Source organism: Danio rerio, chromosome 4, assembly GCF_049306965.1.
Source record: "Danio rerio strain Tuebingen ecotype United States chromosome 4, GRCz12tu, whole genome shotgun sequence".
In the NCBI taxonomy this organism is placed as follows: Eukaryota; Metazoa; Chordata; class Actinopteri; order Cypriniformes; family Danionidae; genus Danio; species Danio rerio.
This window is the reverse complement of record NC_133179.1, coordinates 6,007,444-6,026,456: the sequence shown is the minus strand read 5'-3', so window position 1 is coordinate 6,026,456 and position 19,013 is coordinate 6,007,444. Positions and strand designations below refer to the sequence as shown.

The following is a 19,013-nucleotide window of genomic DNA, read 5'->3' as shown; positions in this document are numbered from 1 at the left end:
CTGATTGGTGTTCGGGTGTGTAGGCTCATTGAACATCTACCTGGATTTACTGTAAGCCTGCACTGCAGAGTAAGTAAAACCATTTTTCCTATATGAAAAGCCGGACCAACTGCCCCGATTGATATATGAAAATGTTGGATCATCGAACATCTGCCTGGATTTACTGTAAGTCTGCATTGCCCTATGCAGGTAGTCATTAGCTTTGTCCCAGATTCTTTCAGTCTTCTGGAACCAGAAGGTACTCTGATTGTTTCAAGGACCATGGGAGCAATGGCAGTTAGTATTGGAGTATGTCCTAGAACAGGGTAAGTCCCATGGCTGGTGTTTGCAGTGAGTGATGCGTAACCATAGGTCCAAGAAGGAAGCAGTTCAGCTGTCTAAATCTGTACATCCATTTTTATCCCGATTGATATATGGAATTGTTGGATCATCAAACATCTGCCTGGATTTACTGTAAGTCTGCATTTCACTCTGCAGTCATTTGAGAAGGTGACCAACTGTCTTGATTGGTGTTCGGTTGTGTCGGTTCATCGAACATCTGCCTGGATTTACTGTGAGTCTACAGTTTCCTCTTGGACCTATCTTTTTGCAGAGTAAGTATATCCACTTGTCCTACATGGAAAGCCGGACCAACTATCCTGTTTGGTATATGGAAATATTGGATCATCCAATATCTGCGTGGATTTACTGTAAGTCTGTACTGCCCTCTGCAGGTCGTCATTAGCTTTGTCCGGAGTTTTTTGGTCTTTTGGAACCAGTGAATTACAGATAGTACTGACATTGGCAGTACTCTGATTGTTTCCAGGACTATTGGAACAATGGCAGTTAGTATCAGAGTATGCACTAGAACAGGTTAAGTTCCACTATAACAGGATAAATCCCATGGCTAGTGTTAGCAGTGAGTGATGCATAACCATAAGTCCAAGAAAGAAGCAGTTCAGCTGCCTGGCCGTAATCTGTGGAGAAAGCAGACCGTGATGAGTGAAATGCCTTTTTAGTCTTGGATAGAAAGTGCCCTTCCAAAATGATCAAAAGTGCCCCCGCGACACCCCCACCCCCACCCCCCCCTACCGCCCTTCGGTAGGCATGCGACAACACCGCTCTTGAGTATGTGCGCTCCCCCCCCCCCCCCTCCCACAGTGCGAGTGCGACAACGCCGCTGATCAGGATGCGCGCGACAACACCGCTCTTCATTACGCGCGCACGACGACAACAACAACCCCCCCCCACTTCAAAAAATGTATCCTGCACATGCCCTTTGGACAGGGACAGTCTCTGCACGGGCCTGGTGAAATGGCTTGAGACATGACCTGTGGTAAGTTGAGTATATACAGTAATTGACTTGTCATTTCAGTAAGACAGTTACTTAGATAAATTAGCCAAAAATGAAAAAAAAGGCACCGATGTATCTTGAACTTAACTTGTTGCAGAGTAAGTACATACATTTGTCCTACATGGAAAGCCAGACCAACTGCCCTAATTGATATAAGGAAACGTTGGATCATCGAACATCTGCCTGGGTTTACTGTTAGTAGTCTGCACTGCCCTTTGCATGTGATGATTAGCTTCATACCAAATTCTCTCGCTCTTCTGGAATAAGCAATGGAGAAATAGTAGTGACTTTACTGGTATTCTAATTATTTCTTGACTGATGGGAACAATTGCAGCTGGAATCTAGAGAATGCAAGAATGGCTGCTAGAGTGTGAAGTTTAACAGGGAAATTTCCGTGGCTGCTTGTTTCAGAGAGTTCTGGGCCCTAACCATAAGGACATAGAATGAGGGGGTTCCACTGTCTAGCCATGCTGTGTGGAGGAAGCTAACTGATGCGAGTAAAATGGCTTGTGGCTTGACATAAAAAGTTGGGTAAATATAGTATATGACTAGTCATTTCAGAAGGTGAGTTACTGCGTTAATTTGACAAATACATAAACCATTGTATGTTGGACTTGGACCAGGTTAACTTAATCTGATTGTTCCATGTGAAAAGCTATACCAACTGCAATGATTGGTATTTGTGTGTCTTGCCTAATCAAACATCTGCCTGGGGTTCTGAAAAGGATCTGATAGTTTTGTGAAGGTTTGGAAGGCTTCTCGCTACTTGATAGAGTAAATGGACTTTTTATGGATTTTATATAGATCACAATGACTGCTATTGATTGGTAGGCTTCTCGTGGCTAGGTATTGTACATTGACTTGTTCACTACATCTCAAGTCAATTTGTTTGAGTTGCCACTTGCAAGGTGACTAATCACACTGTGTAGAGACTGGTATTTATTAAAAACAAGTTTAATATACACCTTAAGGAATGATGCAACCACAAAACTAGGTTGCACACTATGATGAACACTTTGATTATTGTATTAATTGAATATTCTGTGTACTATACTAAAAGCACAATTCTGTCAACAGCAGCTGTTGTTACATACTATTTTTTACAACATAAATTCATAGCCCGTCATTGCTTTGTTTTCAAAATAAAGTTGAAAGATATACGGAGTAGTTTACAACAGAAAATAGAGCTGAACTTAATAAAAGAGCTAACCTGGAAAATTGTGTAATATGTGTTAAACATTTAAAACATTTAATAAATACGTGATTGATAGATTGCAATGGCATACAAAATCAGCTTACTAAAAAGAATTATTTGACTGTTACTGTAGAATTTATTCCTAATTCTCTATCTGGATATTTGAGCTGTGCTTTTACTGGAACACCAGTTCTGGTGTTTAGGGTAGAGTCTAATCTGGGCCTGGCTATGAGCCATTTCGTTCCCCTCTGACATGGACCCACGTGACTGTCTGTGATAGGGAGTGGTGTATAGATTCAGGACTCACCCCATACCTGAGTAAGTGATAGTAAAGTGTAATACACTCTCTTTGTGAAGCATAGATTAAGACCTGCTAAAGAGCTAGGAATTCTGCTAAAGAGAAAAGGAATTGTAAATTTTGAAAATGTATTTTCTCAAATGAAAATAGACTAATTCTAATCAATAATGTTTGAAAGCATTTGTTTTCAGCCAAGGCAGTTAAAAAAAAAAAATCATTGCTCTGTAGAATGATAACGATTTTTGGTGACGTCCTGCCTCTGGTTCATGTTTGTGTTCCAAAGCTTTCTGGAACAGTAGTAGGAGTGTAAACTTCATTAGTTTTGTTCTTACTGAGTCTGCACGATTTTTGACAAGTGCCAGTGAAGCTCATATACGTTTGTTATTCTTCAATTAAAATCTGACGCACAAACCACACTTAGAAAAAACAAATGGCTCTCATCTCATTACCTCCTACATTAGCACCTCTCTTTTTAACATGTTCAATCCAGCTCGCTTTCTCTGTCATTATACGGCTTTTTCTGGACTTGAATTAAATCCACCTCTTTTTTATGACACTTCCTCCCACTCTTTCACCTCATACTCAAGGTTTCCTGTACCACTCAGACTAAACAGCCCTTACCGAGGTGCGTGTCTGTCTAGCTGTGTGAGAGAGAGTGCGTTTGCTTTTGTGCAGGTGCTGGGATGTGCTAGTTTTGTTTTCATGGCTTTCTTTTGGTCGTCAGTGATATGAGAGCCAGTTCAATGTTGCTAGATCAGGACCGAAATACAGCCCAAGTTCTAAAATAATTGTCTTCTGGAAAATAAGCAAGTAAATTCACTTGTTTCTGATTCTGTGAGGATCTGGTTTATAGATTTAAAGGGTCCATAATGGTCCATAAGAACAGTGACTTTCTGGTTTTCTATAAGCCAGCTCAGACATTTCTGGTGAACTGTCAGCTGTCAAGATGTCATTTTGTAGTCACTGCCTTCAAGATCTGCCTCAGGCCAATATCAAATATTGATGTACTCTGCCTGATTGAGACAAACTCTAAAGGGGGGTTGCATACTGACACACAATGTGTCGTATCATATCACGCCACGCTACATCTTTAAATTTATAACACATTGTATTGTGTTTAAACAGAGATACATCAGCTTCTGTCCACACTGCCCAACTATAGCTCCAGTTTATTGTACTGTTGTCTTAAACTGAAATAAGCATGTTGTTTATATGGAAGATTCCCCGACACAAACATTAAATTTCACCGGATATTTGGCTGCTGGATTTTATTATTGTGGAAGTTCTTGAGAGGTTCCCACGCTTATAATTTATTATAGTATAAACTACAATCTTGGTATGAGGCTGTATACTGGAAATGAGCCCAAAAACTTAAGCACACCTGCCCATATTTATAATTGATTTTATTGAAAAGAAAACAAACCCAACATTGTTTATGTTATGTAGACATGGAAAAACAGGTCCTTGCATCTTTTGTATATTTTGTGACAGGCAGATGGCGCCAGTGCAATTTACAGTAATCTAAATGAGTGATTATGAGTTAGACATCTAAACATGTGCACAGCATTTATTTAAAAACTTATGTTTTAAAGAACAAATTGCTTGTTAGGCATGTTTAGACTTGTCAATCCAGTGTGACCGAGTCTAAAATGAAATTTTGTAGGATTATTAATATGCATAAGATCAGAAAAAACTTTTAAATCCATAAAAAACTATCCAGACTTTTCCGGATTCACAGTTGTGTTAAAGAGCAACATGGATTGAATAATGAGACACAAATATACATTTTGGCCTGGGAAAAAATCTTTATTGTAATACAAATAAAAATTGACTAGTATTATTTCCCATCAAAACTTTCGTCTATGGTTAAAATTAGTTTAATATCGTCGTGTTGTGATTTCCTGGTCTAGCTGGTGTGATTGACCACGGCTCACATGTCCAGCATGCGCGAGAAGCGAGTCTTCATTTCCTACGCGCGCGCGCGCGCACACCTGTACGTGGTGATGGACACACACACTTACACATGTGATCACGCCTTCATTACCTAGCGCTTTCCTTTTTCCATGCAACCTTGCGGATGACCGAGAAGCCCCAAAAAGGCGTCAGCGCTCCAGTCATGTGATGCCGATGATATTCAAACTGGGATTACGCACATACTGTAGAGTAGACCGCTATATTCTGCACGTAGACTGCTCATCATTACGCAGTGGAAATTACTTTATGTATGATTATTATGTATACATTACATGTAATAACATGTTGATATGTAACCAGTTATGTAAGTATACCTTATGCTGACAAAGGGGAATATACCAAGGACTAAGAAATTCAGGAATACATTTTTCATTCATTTAGGCTTTTCAGGGAAAATGTTATAACTGAAATAATGTGTAAAACATAATAAGTTTATTGTTATTCATTTGTTATTTGTGTTATATAAATAACAAACATGTAAAGCATATGCAAATCCATTTAGCCTATAGGGTGATCATGATCTTGTATTTGGCTAAAAATGGCAAACTTTTACACACCCCCTTAAACGTTTACATATTTAAGTTTATTTTTACTTTATTTGGCCTAAACATAATGAGTGGTGAACACAGCCACCATGCAAAATGGTCATTATTCTGAAATGTTTTATCCCAGAATGCTGTGATTAACCAATCAAAATCAAGTATTTGTTGATGACATGTAAATACTTGGAAAAAGGGATATAATCATAGATATGCGACTCAATATTTTATTTATTAATGTTTTTTTTCTTTTTTTGTATATGATTGGTGTCAGCACGCTGCATTAACAGAAACGTTTCTCTTTACAGAAGCTCCTTTAGCTATCATTATGTCAAGATCTGCGCATTGAACTTAACTGAGTCCACGCTGACACCACCGTCGCCACGCCCATTACTGTGACTCGTCCAATGGAGTTTTTTTAAACCGTGTGCGCTGCAAGAACAGACCGACAGCTGAAGCAGTTCGTTAAAAACGGGCAACGGCGGCGTCTGATCATTCATAACGACAAGAGAGAGAAATCCAGAAGACAAATCTTAACAGGAAGCGGAATTAAAGCAGTGCTCATCCGTATGGACTAAAAGTACGCATGGATATCGCCTTCTCTCTTCAGCGCCTTTGTGTTCACTGATATCTCTGTATACTCCGCTAATAACACAGTGTCGGCAATACTCAAAGTTGTAACAGAGAGTGCGTTTTTTTCCATTCTGCGTCCCTTTACCAATGAACCCAACGCACTTGGAGACGGGTGGCAGTCTAAGCATGGGATTACTTCTGTGATGTGGATTGTAATAGCCTTGGAAGAAAAATTTGATTTACTTCTCAACAATGTGAGAGGACCCGCGTCCTGGATTCTCATATTCCTGGATATTCTGAAAATCATCGGCAACAGCTGAGAGACGCTGTAACATACTAGCTGTGGAGCTCAGTCTCGCTCTCTCAGGTGTCTGCATGCGTGTTTTGGGACCAACATGGGATTCTTGTTGCCCCTATAGGTCGGACCCTGTGTGAAGAAGCCGCTACTCATGTCTAACTTGCTTTCTGAGACCTTTACCAATGCTTTTGCTAAAGTGCGCCTATCATCGGATAGGGTTTTAAAAAGATTTATTCGCCTTTTAAATTCAATCATGAACTTTGCTGTTCGCGTGCTCCAGTTATTTATTGTGACGCTTCTGTATTTTTCAGCTGTCAAGGTAAGTTTTATATCGCTTACTACACAGTAGACACTTATTGGTTGGATTTGACAACGTTATTATGAATGTAATGTGCCTGCGCCACTATATTGGACGTCCTTGCGTTCTCCTTGCGAGGTCATTGACCATGTTTTTGCCAAGCTATTTAGAATTTCTTGAACGAGCATATCTGACCACCCCCCACTGAGCTGTTTAACACTACAACTGGGAGAATTCGCCAATATGCATGCACAATAAGAGCACATTCAACTGTTTGGAAGTTTGTTGTCGGTTTTGCTGAAGGCCCCTTTATAGCCACCTTAGTGATATTATTACGCATTAAAGGCGCAGCTACCGTGTGGGGCTTCAGATGGACTGGGCACCAACTTAGCCTAACCGTCCGCAGGAGACCATAATATAGGATACAATTTGAGCCTACCTGATGAAAATCTTCACCAAATAGTCTTATTATTGATAAAATTGCAAACTTTTTATTCAAGGTCATGCATGGATCCAAATTAATAATTTAATCGCAGTTTAATGTGCAAATAGCATCATTTAATTCTTAGCCAGTAAGTTGTATATACTAAACAATATAAAACATCAATTATTATCAATTGAGTTAATGTCTCTGATGGGAGGAGGGAAAACTTCATTGACAGTGTCCCAATAGAGTTTCTGGGAAATCTGAAGTGTGTGATATGTGACATGTTCACAGGTCAATATTGTGCACAGATCGAGTGACATTAGGCCAAGTCTAAGTCAAGTCTCGAGTCTATCAAGGCCAAGTCTAAGTTTAAAGCAATTTTTTTATCAATATTGGCATTCTGCCAGTTAATGTTATAAATACAAACAGCAAAATCATATATTTTAAGGTCAAATGAGTTAAAGGTACCTTCATTTTTAAGATAAATTATTAAAATACTTTTTTTTCTTTTCAATAAATTGTAACAACCTCATTTATTGTGCAATGTTTATCAAGTTTAAAATTAACCTTATAATTACATTTTTTTTTTTGAAAATCAGTTGTTAAATAGATGCACTCAACCAAAAAAGCAAAAGACCAAGAAGATTTATAATGAGATTTGGCTTTGAAAATGAAATTAGTTAATTTGTTGCATCATCCTAAATCTGAGGTAATAACGCTGGGTTGATTACTAGTCAAACCTGTTGGGACTCTTGAGTTACAGTTGTAAAAACTATTAAAGTATTATTAATATTTGTTTATTTTTTTTACACAGAGTGCCTACATACCCAGAGAGGGAGGCAGAAGCACATATGACGGTGAGTTTTTGCTGTCACTCAGTAGAGTTGACCAGACACTGGACACATGCAGAGTTATTGAGCACAGGGCCCTCTGCTGGATGGGTGAAGAAAGGCACTGCTGTCACTGTAATCAAACTGACATTGTGCAGTGTAGAATATGCGTGTATTATTTCTTAGAGCTCACAATCCAGTGTGGTTTGTTTTATTATTTAATACACAAATCTGTAAGGCATTGGCAAACTGCTCATTGCTCAATCTCTGCTAAGCCCAGAGAACCCCACTATATTTTATTAAAATTGCAATTAATTTAACCACTAATCTTGCTCTTGGCAAAAAGAGTATCATAAGTGTACAGAATAAATATACAGGCTATTTCATAGTCTTGTTTTTGAGAGGCTGAGGGCAACACTAGGAATGTACATGGTTCAACTGAACACCCCTGTCAATCACAAATCCCTAGAAGGACTCGCAGATTTCCAAATAGTGTTGGCACTAAAAAGGAGCAAAGCCTGTTCCGACCCCAGTGGTGCAACTCTTGGGCAAAAAGATCATGTGTTTTTGAAAAGGAACTAATTTTCTCAATTTTATAATTCGCAGTAGTGCCATTCATGGAGGTGTATAACAAGTCTCTCTGCCGTCCTCGGGAAATGTTGGTGGAAATTCAGCAGGAGTACCCTGATGACACAGAGCATATCTTCATACCGTCCTGTGTGGTTCTCACCCGCTGTGCTGGGTGCTGCAATGATGAAATGATGGAATGCACCCCCACCGTCACATACAACATTACCTTGGAGGTCAGGGACTCCTTACTTCCACTCTCTTCTGTACTTTAATTTATTCTACTATCTGTCTGAATCTTGTTAAGTCTGCTTTTTGGAAACCCTACACTCCTGTACCATGTCTCCCACACTCACAACCTTTATCTCTTTTTGGCCAAGGTAACAGGGTTTCTTCTGTATAAGAGTAGTCAGTTGTTGGATTCAGCTATAACTTAACAGTAACAATGTTTCTGTTTGTAATGTCTATAATGTGGTGTTTTAATGTGTATTATTGCTCTTTTTGTAGATTAAGAGATTGAAACCTCTTCGTCATCAGGGTGACATTTTCATGAGTTTTGCTGAACACAGTGAATGCCAGTGTCGGTAAGTATTCTCATTCCAGCACGTTCATACACAGCTACTCAAATTAGGACATGCCATAATGTACATTGATTTTACTTTCTTTCTGTTTTTACCACTGATCAAAACATTTTTAGTTGTTTGTTTAGTATTTAGGACTTCACTGTAAAGCCATGTACCAAAGAAAGTGTATTTTCTAGAGGTTGTGGAATTGTTTTCCTCTGTTTTCAATGGAAGCACTGATTTATTTTTTTAAATGGCTAATGAAGTATAGACCATTTTGAGGGATGCAAACAAAAACAACGCATTTCCTGTTTTACATTTGTAATTTCTATAGCTTCTGAGAATCCAAAAAGAGCCACATATTGACAAATAATGTTATCACAGCTGTTTTAACATTAGGTTATGATTGAATTGCCTCTTGTTACAGTTATAAAATAGTTTAATAACAAGCAGGAAATGTTCATGGACCAATGATGTGATCACAATGAAATATTCTATAAATGTCTGTTTTACATTGGTTGGATGAATGTTAAGTTTTGGGTAAATCTCAGTGCTCATCACTATCAGTTTTAACTTGCAACCCAATCACCATTAAGAAAAGGTGGAGCAGAGATAACTAGAGCAAGAGAATTACTGATACTTACAGTAGCTGAAGCGTTCATTTTCAGCGTTCAAAAAGCTTAAAGATGATTAAAGTCAAAAGATTAGAGTAAAAGTGGAGTCAAATTCAGCAAAGTTTAGTACAGATTTATGAGCTCGCTGTCTTGCTCATTTCCTCTAGCTGCTCTGTAGCTATACTGGTATTAATTTACCTGATGAATGTAAATCAGCGCTTGTTCTTTCCTGCTCTGTTCTCTGTTTTGTATCTTTGCAGTCTTTAATTGTGTTTGTTTATTGTGTGCACAAACAAGCATGTTCAGTGAGGTCATGTCTCGTTTCTTTTTCAGGATGAAAAAAGATCTTCCAAAGGAAATAGAAAAGTGAGTACCATTGTTCTAGTGTGGTCATGAAGATGTGTGTGTGTGTGTGTGTGTGTGTGTGCATGGTTCTGTAGTCAGCTCTATTTTGTCATTTTCCCATCCATCGTTCTTGCATTCATTTTTGTTTCCTAATCTCTCTGCCTTTATCTCAGTCACCCTTATCTTCAGCAAGGTGTATTCCTTCCTGTTTTCCTTTTATTCCTAGTCCTTTCATCTCATTTTTGTTGCTTTTCATGGTACACAAAGCCATAAAATCTGATCGTGAAAGCACAGAGGAGTTCTTCATTGTTGTTTTTAAGCACGTGATCCAGGCAAACAGGTGATTTAGATCTTGAAAATCACTAGTAGCACAATTGTCAAAACAAAGCCATGGAAATAAAAAGAACCGGCTGAGCCCTTGAATAAGACCAGAACTACTGCTTTCCCTAATCCAGTCTTCTCCAGATAAACTGAGATACTCTCTGACCCTTGCACCACTATCTGATCTCACTTCCTTTTTGATGTCTTCATGTCATTGCACGTTGAGGTGTAAATTCAGTTCCTCAGGTGTCTAATGATCTGCTTGAACAAGTGTACAAGTATTGCTCGCTAGTTCAGTGCCCTCGCCCCGCATTCATCTTCTCATCGGCTAAGCTCAGCTTTATGATCTGAGGTTCACTGAGGTAAGAGAGGGATTTGTCATCTCCGAAGTGTCTTTAAGTCTAGCGATAAGAGAGTTTTGTGCCTTTTGTTTATGAGCTTGTTTCCACTCATAGATACCGCAGCGGTCAGTCAACCCCTCTCTGATGACTCCCTTTCATTAGAGAATGTGGGCCGAAGTGTTTGAAAGTTTACTGTAGTTGATGCTATTGCAGAGGGTGTTGATCTTGATGTGTTATGGGTCAGAGGTTATCTCTTGGGGTTTAAAAAGTTTAAATGCTTTCTGGATCTGGTAAACAAGTGGCCCTTTGACACAGAGGCAGTTCCTCGGCAGAGCGCTGTGTTCACAGACATTGGCACAAAACATGATTGAATTTAACCTCTGGATATAATGTATGTGATTGTGGATGATAACAACACTGATGTGTAATTACAAATTCAACTTTATAGTCCCTATTTGTTGTCATCTTTATACTTTTTAATGCAATATGTTGTTTTAAAGTAATCATTAGGAATATTTAATCAAATATTAGACGTTTTCTTCAATAAGCAGCTCTTAAAATCTGTTTTCAACTGAAGTCTGTTGTTTAAATAGCTTGAAATGTGCACATTTTTAAGAGATGCCTTCATGAAATGTATTAGTGAATGCTTTTAAATATTTTTAACGAGTATTACACACCACGCAATGTAAATGTTTATCAGTTGCTTTAGTCATACAAATGCATTGGCCACCCTGCTCTCTAGTTATATTCACTGATCACTGAAAAACCCACAACGGTCAGCCACTATTGCAAGTAACCTTTAACAGATCATGGCAGATGAGTTTGTACTGTGATTGTGAGTCAGGGGAAAGTTCACATTCTTGCTGCCTGACGTGTGTGACGTGATATGCCAGGAGCTATCTGAAAGATAAGTGGACGTGTGTGTCACTAATACTGCTGATTTGCTGATTGATCAGTCTTCTCATTATAATGAAGCTGATCTTTAAATCATTTTCTAATATGAGATTTAAGAGCGGCTAGTAGATTCCCAGCATTGAATCAGTTTGTCTGTGTTTTGCTCCAGCCAAGAATCCTGCCCAACATTGGTGAAGCCTTTGAAGATTTAATGCCTTGTTTATTTATTGAAACGTCTCCGTGAGAGAGAATCTGAGGAATTGGTGAATTTTCCCAGAGTCTGGCTGGATTTATAATTCACGCCCCTGGAGTTTGCTGTTGTGAACTAATACAAGGATAAGCAGGGAAAGATGTGTTTTAGTGAGACATGTTTTCTGGTTTCCATCTGGATCATTTTACCCAACGTTCACTGCAGTCTGATTGTGTGGATGATCTTTTGCAACAACTCCCGATTCAGTTTGTCTTTTCGATGTTCTTCTTTGTTTGTCATGTTCCCTTTCTAGAAAACCCCGGAAGGGCAAAGGCCAAAAGCGAAAGGGAAAGAAAAACCGTGAAAAAAAGCGGGATTTGTATGTCACCTCTGCGTTCGCCTCCTCTCACCTGCACCTGAGTGTGGCACTCTTGGTCGTCAAATTAATTTGGGAGGAGATTTTATGCCTCCTTTAATCAGCGCATTTTTTTGTCAGATGTTTTAATTGCCATTAATCCATCAGTTCCTGCGCCACTTAATTAAAACTTACCATCCAATTGATCTCCGATCTCACAGAGCTTGATTCACTATTGCTGAAACACATGCTAAAACCATTAACAGTAACACTTTTTGCCCACTTTTTGTTTTTTTGGTTGGCACAAACCAATAGAGTGCAACAGTGACTGTCCATTTTGTTAGTCTGTATTGTTTTCCCATTCATTTTCCGTTTCTGGTAAGGAGTCCAATGCGTCTGTTCCAAGATGAATCATAAGGCCTAAAACTCGAATACGTTCGCAAAAAAGAAGTCTTTTGAAGAATTAAATATTTATCCCATGCAGTGTTGTGAATGATGTTTTCCAAACAAAGAGGCAAAAGTCGGACAAGTTGGTAATTACAGAACTTGTATAAAAAGATAAATGCACACAGTACAATTTGACAAGATGTTTATTGCAAAATAATAAACTAGTATGGAAACTCTAAGCAGTGGTTTATGGGAATACGCAATCAGTGGACAAGGAAACAACCTTGTAAATGTGTATTGTTCCCATTTTCAAGGTTGGTTCCCAGGTTCTTTCATCGTAGTACCTTGTTTAAGCAAGTGCAGCACTTCATGGGAATTTAGAAATGAAAAAGGTGAAAGCACCAACTACAAAAGCATCATCACTTAACTTCCCTTGAACCCACGGTGTACTGTAGCTCTGTCTGTATGTCACTAGAGAAAATTAATGGGTTTTCTATTTTTGGAGCCGTACAGTTGCACTCTATACGTTGTGTCACAGGGCCCAATAAATCAAGCTCTAAGATGGGAGGAGGTGGGCAGTGGGAATCTAGTCATCATTGAGACTCACACAACCCACACAGCATGGCTTTTATTTGATGGTACTAATCACAGTATTTGTGTTGGAATCACAACCTTGTTTGTGCTGGTTTTTCTTTTGGAATGTCGTTTGTTCTGATAATTCTTTTATTGTGTTGTGATTCACCATCATCCTCACATTGGTTCTGTTCTCTGACATATGAGAGGGTCTGTGTGAGGTTTGAATTTATTTTTTCATTGCTTTGAGTTTGGTCTTGTCATGCTGAGTGAGTTCTGCCACACAGCATTACGAAAGTCAAACAGCCTGTTTACTTTGGTGCTTCTCCCAGTAATTGGGAAATGAAATGTGTTTCAATGAGAATGAAAAAGCGTACACGAGGACAGTCTGCTCCTGTGGGACTGATGCTTTTGAGGTCAGTATTTTTCTGAGGGCTGGAGTTGGGGTTTATTAAATTAAGTGCTCGAAAGCACCACCACAACTATTCACACAAAATATTTGACATTGTTTGAAATGATTTAGGTTCCAAATTTGGGTGTAAAACCACAGTTCAGAGCTTTCACTGATTTCTACGAATATTGGACTTGTGACATTTCCTCAACATGATCTTTCTCTTAATATTCCTGCCTTTTCTCCTGTAAATAAAATGTGTTAAAACAGTATTTTGCTTGATTTTGTTCACATTTTTTTCTAAAGCCAAAAAAAAAGAATTGCTCAAAAAACTCTTGTGCATGTTTTTTTATTTAAAACATTCATACTTGTGGGATAAAGCCAGGGTTAGATTTCGAATTTAGACTGAGCCTAGCGCCTCAGAGCAATATTGACTTCAGATTAGGTCAGTTGGCACAAATATGTGTGAATCTTTCTCATGAAGTCCAGTATTTTGTACTGTACATATGTCCTGATGAACCTGATCCAATACGACAAGACGCAATAAACAGAACCTCTGGATTCTCACGCACTGTGCACTCTTTGGCTTTTATTCCTATGTGCTTTTCTAAAATGAAACCATTTATTATTGTTTTCATTATTTTCTTGCATCAACTGAGCTTGCAGGTGCATGGCCCCATCCTGCCTAACTTCAGCTATTCACACTCTACAACCGTCCCTTTGGACCCTCAGAAGGGGCAAAACCGTGGTTCCAGACCAGGGTGGCTCAAAAATGTACTGTTTGACTTACAGAGTGCCTGTGTGTGTGTGTTTGGGTGAAAGTGTTTAATAATGGCCATGAATAAGTGTCAGCAGTAATCTCCCCCAATCCTTGTCCTTTTCTCCTATTCTGTCTCTCTTTAGTAGTCAGTGTGAGCCTTGCTGTTCTACATGTTCTGAAAGAAGAAGAAGGTTGTTTGTTCAAGACCCAGAGACATGTCAGTGCTCCTGCAAACACTCTGAAGCCGACTGCAGGTCTAGGCAACTAGAACTCAACGAAAGGACCTGCAGGTGTGTTTGTAAATCTATACTTTTTTATATCTATCTTCACATGTTGGTGCAAGACAGCCCTTCCTGTTATTGCATTGTAATGTCTATCCCTTGGCAAAAGATGCATTGTTCAAAGTTAAAAATCAACAATTAGGTCAGAATAAAATGAGTTCTGTCATAATTTAATCATGTCATGTTAAACCAAACCTAGGTTTGACGGAATGTTTACCGCACAGGTAAATCTGCATTAGGGTACACAATTTAATACTTCTTGCTTTCCTCAGGAATTAAACCCATAACATTGCTGTTAATATTACAGTACTCTCATGTTTATACTGCAGTTTGCTTTATTACATACTATGTTTAAGGTAAAAATGATTTTGATGATTGTTGATGTACTGAAAGAGTTTAAAGATGCAATTTAATGAGAAATGTATGAATTGTACACACTTACAAGACCTAAATACCTGACAGTACATTTGAAGACTATGCTTGATGCATCTCTTCTGAAACTACAGTCAGACACGAGTCAAATTTGTTATTTGTTTGGCAGGAACCAAAAGGAGCAAGCTTAATCTACTTCCTGTCAAGAGTAAATCAATTGAGATGTAGTAGAGATTTCACTTGTCGTTTCTTTCACTTACTTTCTCAGATGTGACAAACCAAGGAGGTGAACCGAACTGACTTGAGAACGGACATGAAGGAATATTTCACCAATAATTCACAGCACTTTGAACTTTTTCAGCTTTGAACTATGTGTCTCATTTTTCCACCGTGGAAATATCGAGAGAATGAAGTGAAGTGGTTGGAGATGGATGTGGGAGGGTTTAGTAGTCAATGAAATGTCTGTTTGTATATTTTCATGATTTTCATGTGTGTGCTAAGCAAACCGAGAGACTCGGAGCACAGGATTTGATTTGCTGCTAAAAGGTCTTCAGACCTGCGTAAATGTTTCTGATCTTGGCTGGTGTGTGTAAAGTCATACCCGCGTTCACTCAATGAAACACATCACTGGATTTGGGTCTGCTGTGCAGTTTGTTTTTGTGAATCTAAATGTAAACAAGTGCAAACAAGTTGTTTGGAAGACTAATGCGTCAGCGTCCACTACGCGCTGTGGAATCATTCCTCCCAGTACATGAACAATGAGCACAACGTGTGTGTTTTTAGAGACAGACGATTGACTGGAGTTTCAACGGAAAGCGAACTGATTCTGCCATTGGAATGTCACAGTGGAAACCCGCTGCCTGCTGTGGTAAATGTTTGCACCAGAGCTCTGACCTTGACGAGGCAAACCCTACAGAATTTCGGTCGTATTCACTCCTTAAAGGGATATTCATTCTTTGACATGCTTGGAAACCACTTTTGAGTAAATCCTGTGATTTAGATTCCATGTTTCCACACTACTGGGGATTTAAGATGACGATTTTGTGCTACGCTTTCGTTGTCGTTTCAGCTCGTCTTGGAATTTTAGTCCAAATCTATTCCCCCTCCAAACAATTCAGTAATTTATAATTTTTTTTTAGAATATTTTCAGTGTTTTTTCTCTTTGTATTTAATTTGACCTATTTATGTGCAGTGTTATTCTTGCCCCATTTTGTCTGCAAAACTCCACACTGTTGTTCTGAGAAAAAAAAGCTTTTATTTTCCGTAGCTGAAAAGAGAAACATTCCTATTACTGATCAGTGAGTTGTGTTGCCAACTGCCTTGACTTTGCTGCCTCTCTGCACATGTGTGTGTGTGTGTGTGCCGTGTGAGCTCTAACAAACAAACTGTAAATGTGATTTGGTGTGGATACGAGGTTAGTGTTTGTGCGCGTGCACGTGCGAGTATGTTTTGGCGAAACACTCTTGATGTCAGTGTGACATACATATTGAATAACAATATAGCAGCCAAATGTAAATATAGGCCAAACCCACGTCACCATTTACTTCTACTATAATAAGATCTAACAAGCTGAAACAGTATGCTGAGGTGTGGTCTGATTCGATTGGAGTTTTACAGTTTAAACATTATTTATTTACTCTGTGTATGTAAATATGTTGAATATTAACTTTTTTCGTGTCTGTAATGTAGAACAGCATATTTATTTTCAAATTATATTGCTCTTTTTCTATAAAATTGTCTGAAAACTCGTTTCATAGTTGTGATGTGTTGGTGCCATTACGCGATAACAGTTCGCACAGGTATTTGTTCGGTAGGTATTTTTGATTCACAATAGTTTTCAGTATTTAGATCCTTAAATGTAAAATTTGTATAAGCCAGTGATATTTAAAGCACAAATTTGTATTATAAAGTAAATAATCATGTTTGTTCAGGACCATAGACCAAAAAAAGTCAAGCATTCATTATTTATGGGTATGTTAAGTCTATTTACATCACAGACGCAGTTTGAGAGCCAAGAATTTAAAGCAAATTTCCAAATATAATTCTCGTCTCTGGACTACAAATGTATTTTAAATACTCATGATCTGCTCTGCCAGATTTATCTTGTCCCAAAGAAAATGGGTGGACATTGCTTCTGCGTCGCCATATTATTCATACTTATTTTACACGTCTACCGTGTCCCAATTCTCAGTATTTTCTGCTTCCTGTTGTTGGGTTTAGCATAGGGAAACTTTTCAATGACACTGTCAAAGTCATTGACTCAAATGAAACCTAGGGTGTTTCTCAGGATCCCTTTCTGCTGTTTTTCCTGCACTGGCTTAAAAATTCTTTCAATGATTCATTTTCTTTTCAGCTTAGTCCCTTTTTTAATTAGGGGTCACCACAGCATGTTTAATGCGGCGGATGCCCTTCCAACCGCAACCCAACACTGGGAAACACCCATACACTCCTCCACATGTACACTACAGCCAATTTAGCTTGTTCAATTCACCTGTACCACATGTTTTTGGACTGTGGGGAAAACCGGAGCACTGGTAGGAAACCCACACAAACATGGGGAGAACATGCAAACTTCAGACAGAAATGTCCACTGATCCAGCCGGGGCTCGAATCAGCAACCTTTTTGCTGCGAGGTGATTGTGCTACCCACTGCGCCACCGTGCTGCCCTGGCTTAAAAATTTATATTAAAAATATCACCAGTAAGAAATATGATTTTGCTTGAGAAACAAATTCATTCCATCTTAGCAGGAAAATAATTGCGTGCATTCCTGGAATAATTACACAGAATTGTTATTTATTTTATAAATTTTTATTTAAGGGGTGATGACTAGAGTTGCATCACTGATAGAATCCACTTTAAAACCGTCTTTGAGCCCTACATTGAGTTTAGTCTTAGAGAACATTAGGTAGAAGTGTTTTGGTTTGGCAAACTCTATAAAACACACAAACGTTCAGCTAGTCGTTCCAGAGTGTTCCCATCCATCTAGCTAAACCTGAGCTGACAGGTCCATGTGATCATCAGAGTGCAGCCATCAGTAGATCAGTGTTAATGAGGCTTAGATTTAAGAGCAGTTTGTGGAACTTTGTGTGTTTGTTTTGAAACAGCTGATTTTAGCCTGAGCCTCGCTCCGCTCACACTAGATTAGCCACTATGTTTGACATAATATGACCACGTGAAGCACTTAAGAGCTGCAGCTTTACACTACCTATGAAATATAAGGTAATCCTCTTCCCCCCACCAGCACAGGCCCCTCGGCTTCTTAAATACCCGCAAGAATGTTGTAAGTGACTTAATCTCTGATTAGAGGAGGAATTTTGAGGTGGCAGGTTCACGTCTCCCTTGTAAACCATCATAGCATTGGGTCTACTGGTGAACTTTGCCCCATCAGTTTAACCTGGAGTTAAATGGCACGGACGGGAAGGCTGGAGGTTTAAATCCCAAATATTTGGTGCATGTCTGTCAATCAGTGAGGAGGGTCATTTTCAGCAAATAGTGCTTGTTATTGATATAATGAACTTGATGGTCGAGTTTAAACTCATTTCAGTGCATAATTATTTCTACTTTTTGCTTAGCGAATTAAATAATCATTAATTTTTTTTTTCGGCTTAGTCCCTTTATTAATTTGGGGTCACCACAGTGGAAAGAACCGCCAACTTATCCAGCACATGTTTTACGCAGCGGAAGCCCTTCCAGCTGCAACCTGTCACTGGGAAACACCCATACACACTCATTCACACACATACATTATGGATAATTAGCTTACCCAATTCACCTATAGCGCATGTCTTTGGACTGTGGGAGAAACTGGAGCACCCAGAGGAAACCCAAGCCAACACGGGGAGAACATGCAAACTCCTCACAGAAATGCAAACTGACCCAGCCAGTGATCAAACCAGCGCCCCCAAATTTGGTGCTGCCCCCAAATTAAATATTAAACTGTTTATTTTTACTCATTTTATTCTATATATACTCAGGCAAGTTACCTGTCTTTACTCATCCCATCATTGCATGTTGTTTTTTTTAAAGTCTTTACCCTAAACGCTTTAATTGAAATGAGTATGTCATAGACAATCTGTGTATTTTCTAATAATAGGCAGTTTACTTTTTCTTTTACTCTCACTATTTACCCTCACTCATTCAACCTGTCATTCATGGCTCAAACAGTAAGTTCAAAATGATATTATCGTTTACCTTTTACATTACAAGTAATGTCATAAAAATAAATGTTTTTAAACATTTAAAAATATATATATTTTTTACAATGATCCAATAGAACAATGGTATCAATTCCT

General features: G+C 38.7%; 1 protein-coding gene across 6 annotated transcripts; it reads left to right on the top strand.

The window, feature by feature from the left end:
- Positions 1-5,781: 5,781 nt before the first annotated feature.
- vegfab (vascular endothelial growth factor Ab) lies at positions 5,782-16,467 on the top strand. Of its 6 annotated transcripts, none has more exons than XM_068219653.2 (9): positions 5,782-6,529; positions 7,750-7,792; positions 8,372-8,568; positions 8,840-8,916; positions 9,843-9,875; positions 11,914-11,979; positions 13,973-14,080; positions 14,213-14,356; positions 14,988-16,467. In XM_068219653.2, the coding sequence occupies exons 1-9, from the start codon at positions 6,362-6,364 to the stop codon at positions 15,007-15,009; spliced, it is 858 nt and encodes a 285-aa protein (XP_068075754.1). In that variant the 5' UTR covers positions 5,782-6,361; the 3' UTR covers positions 15,010-16,467.
- Positions 16,468-19,013: the final 2,546 nt, after the last annotated feature.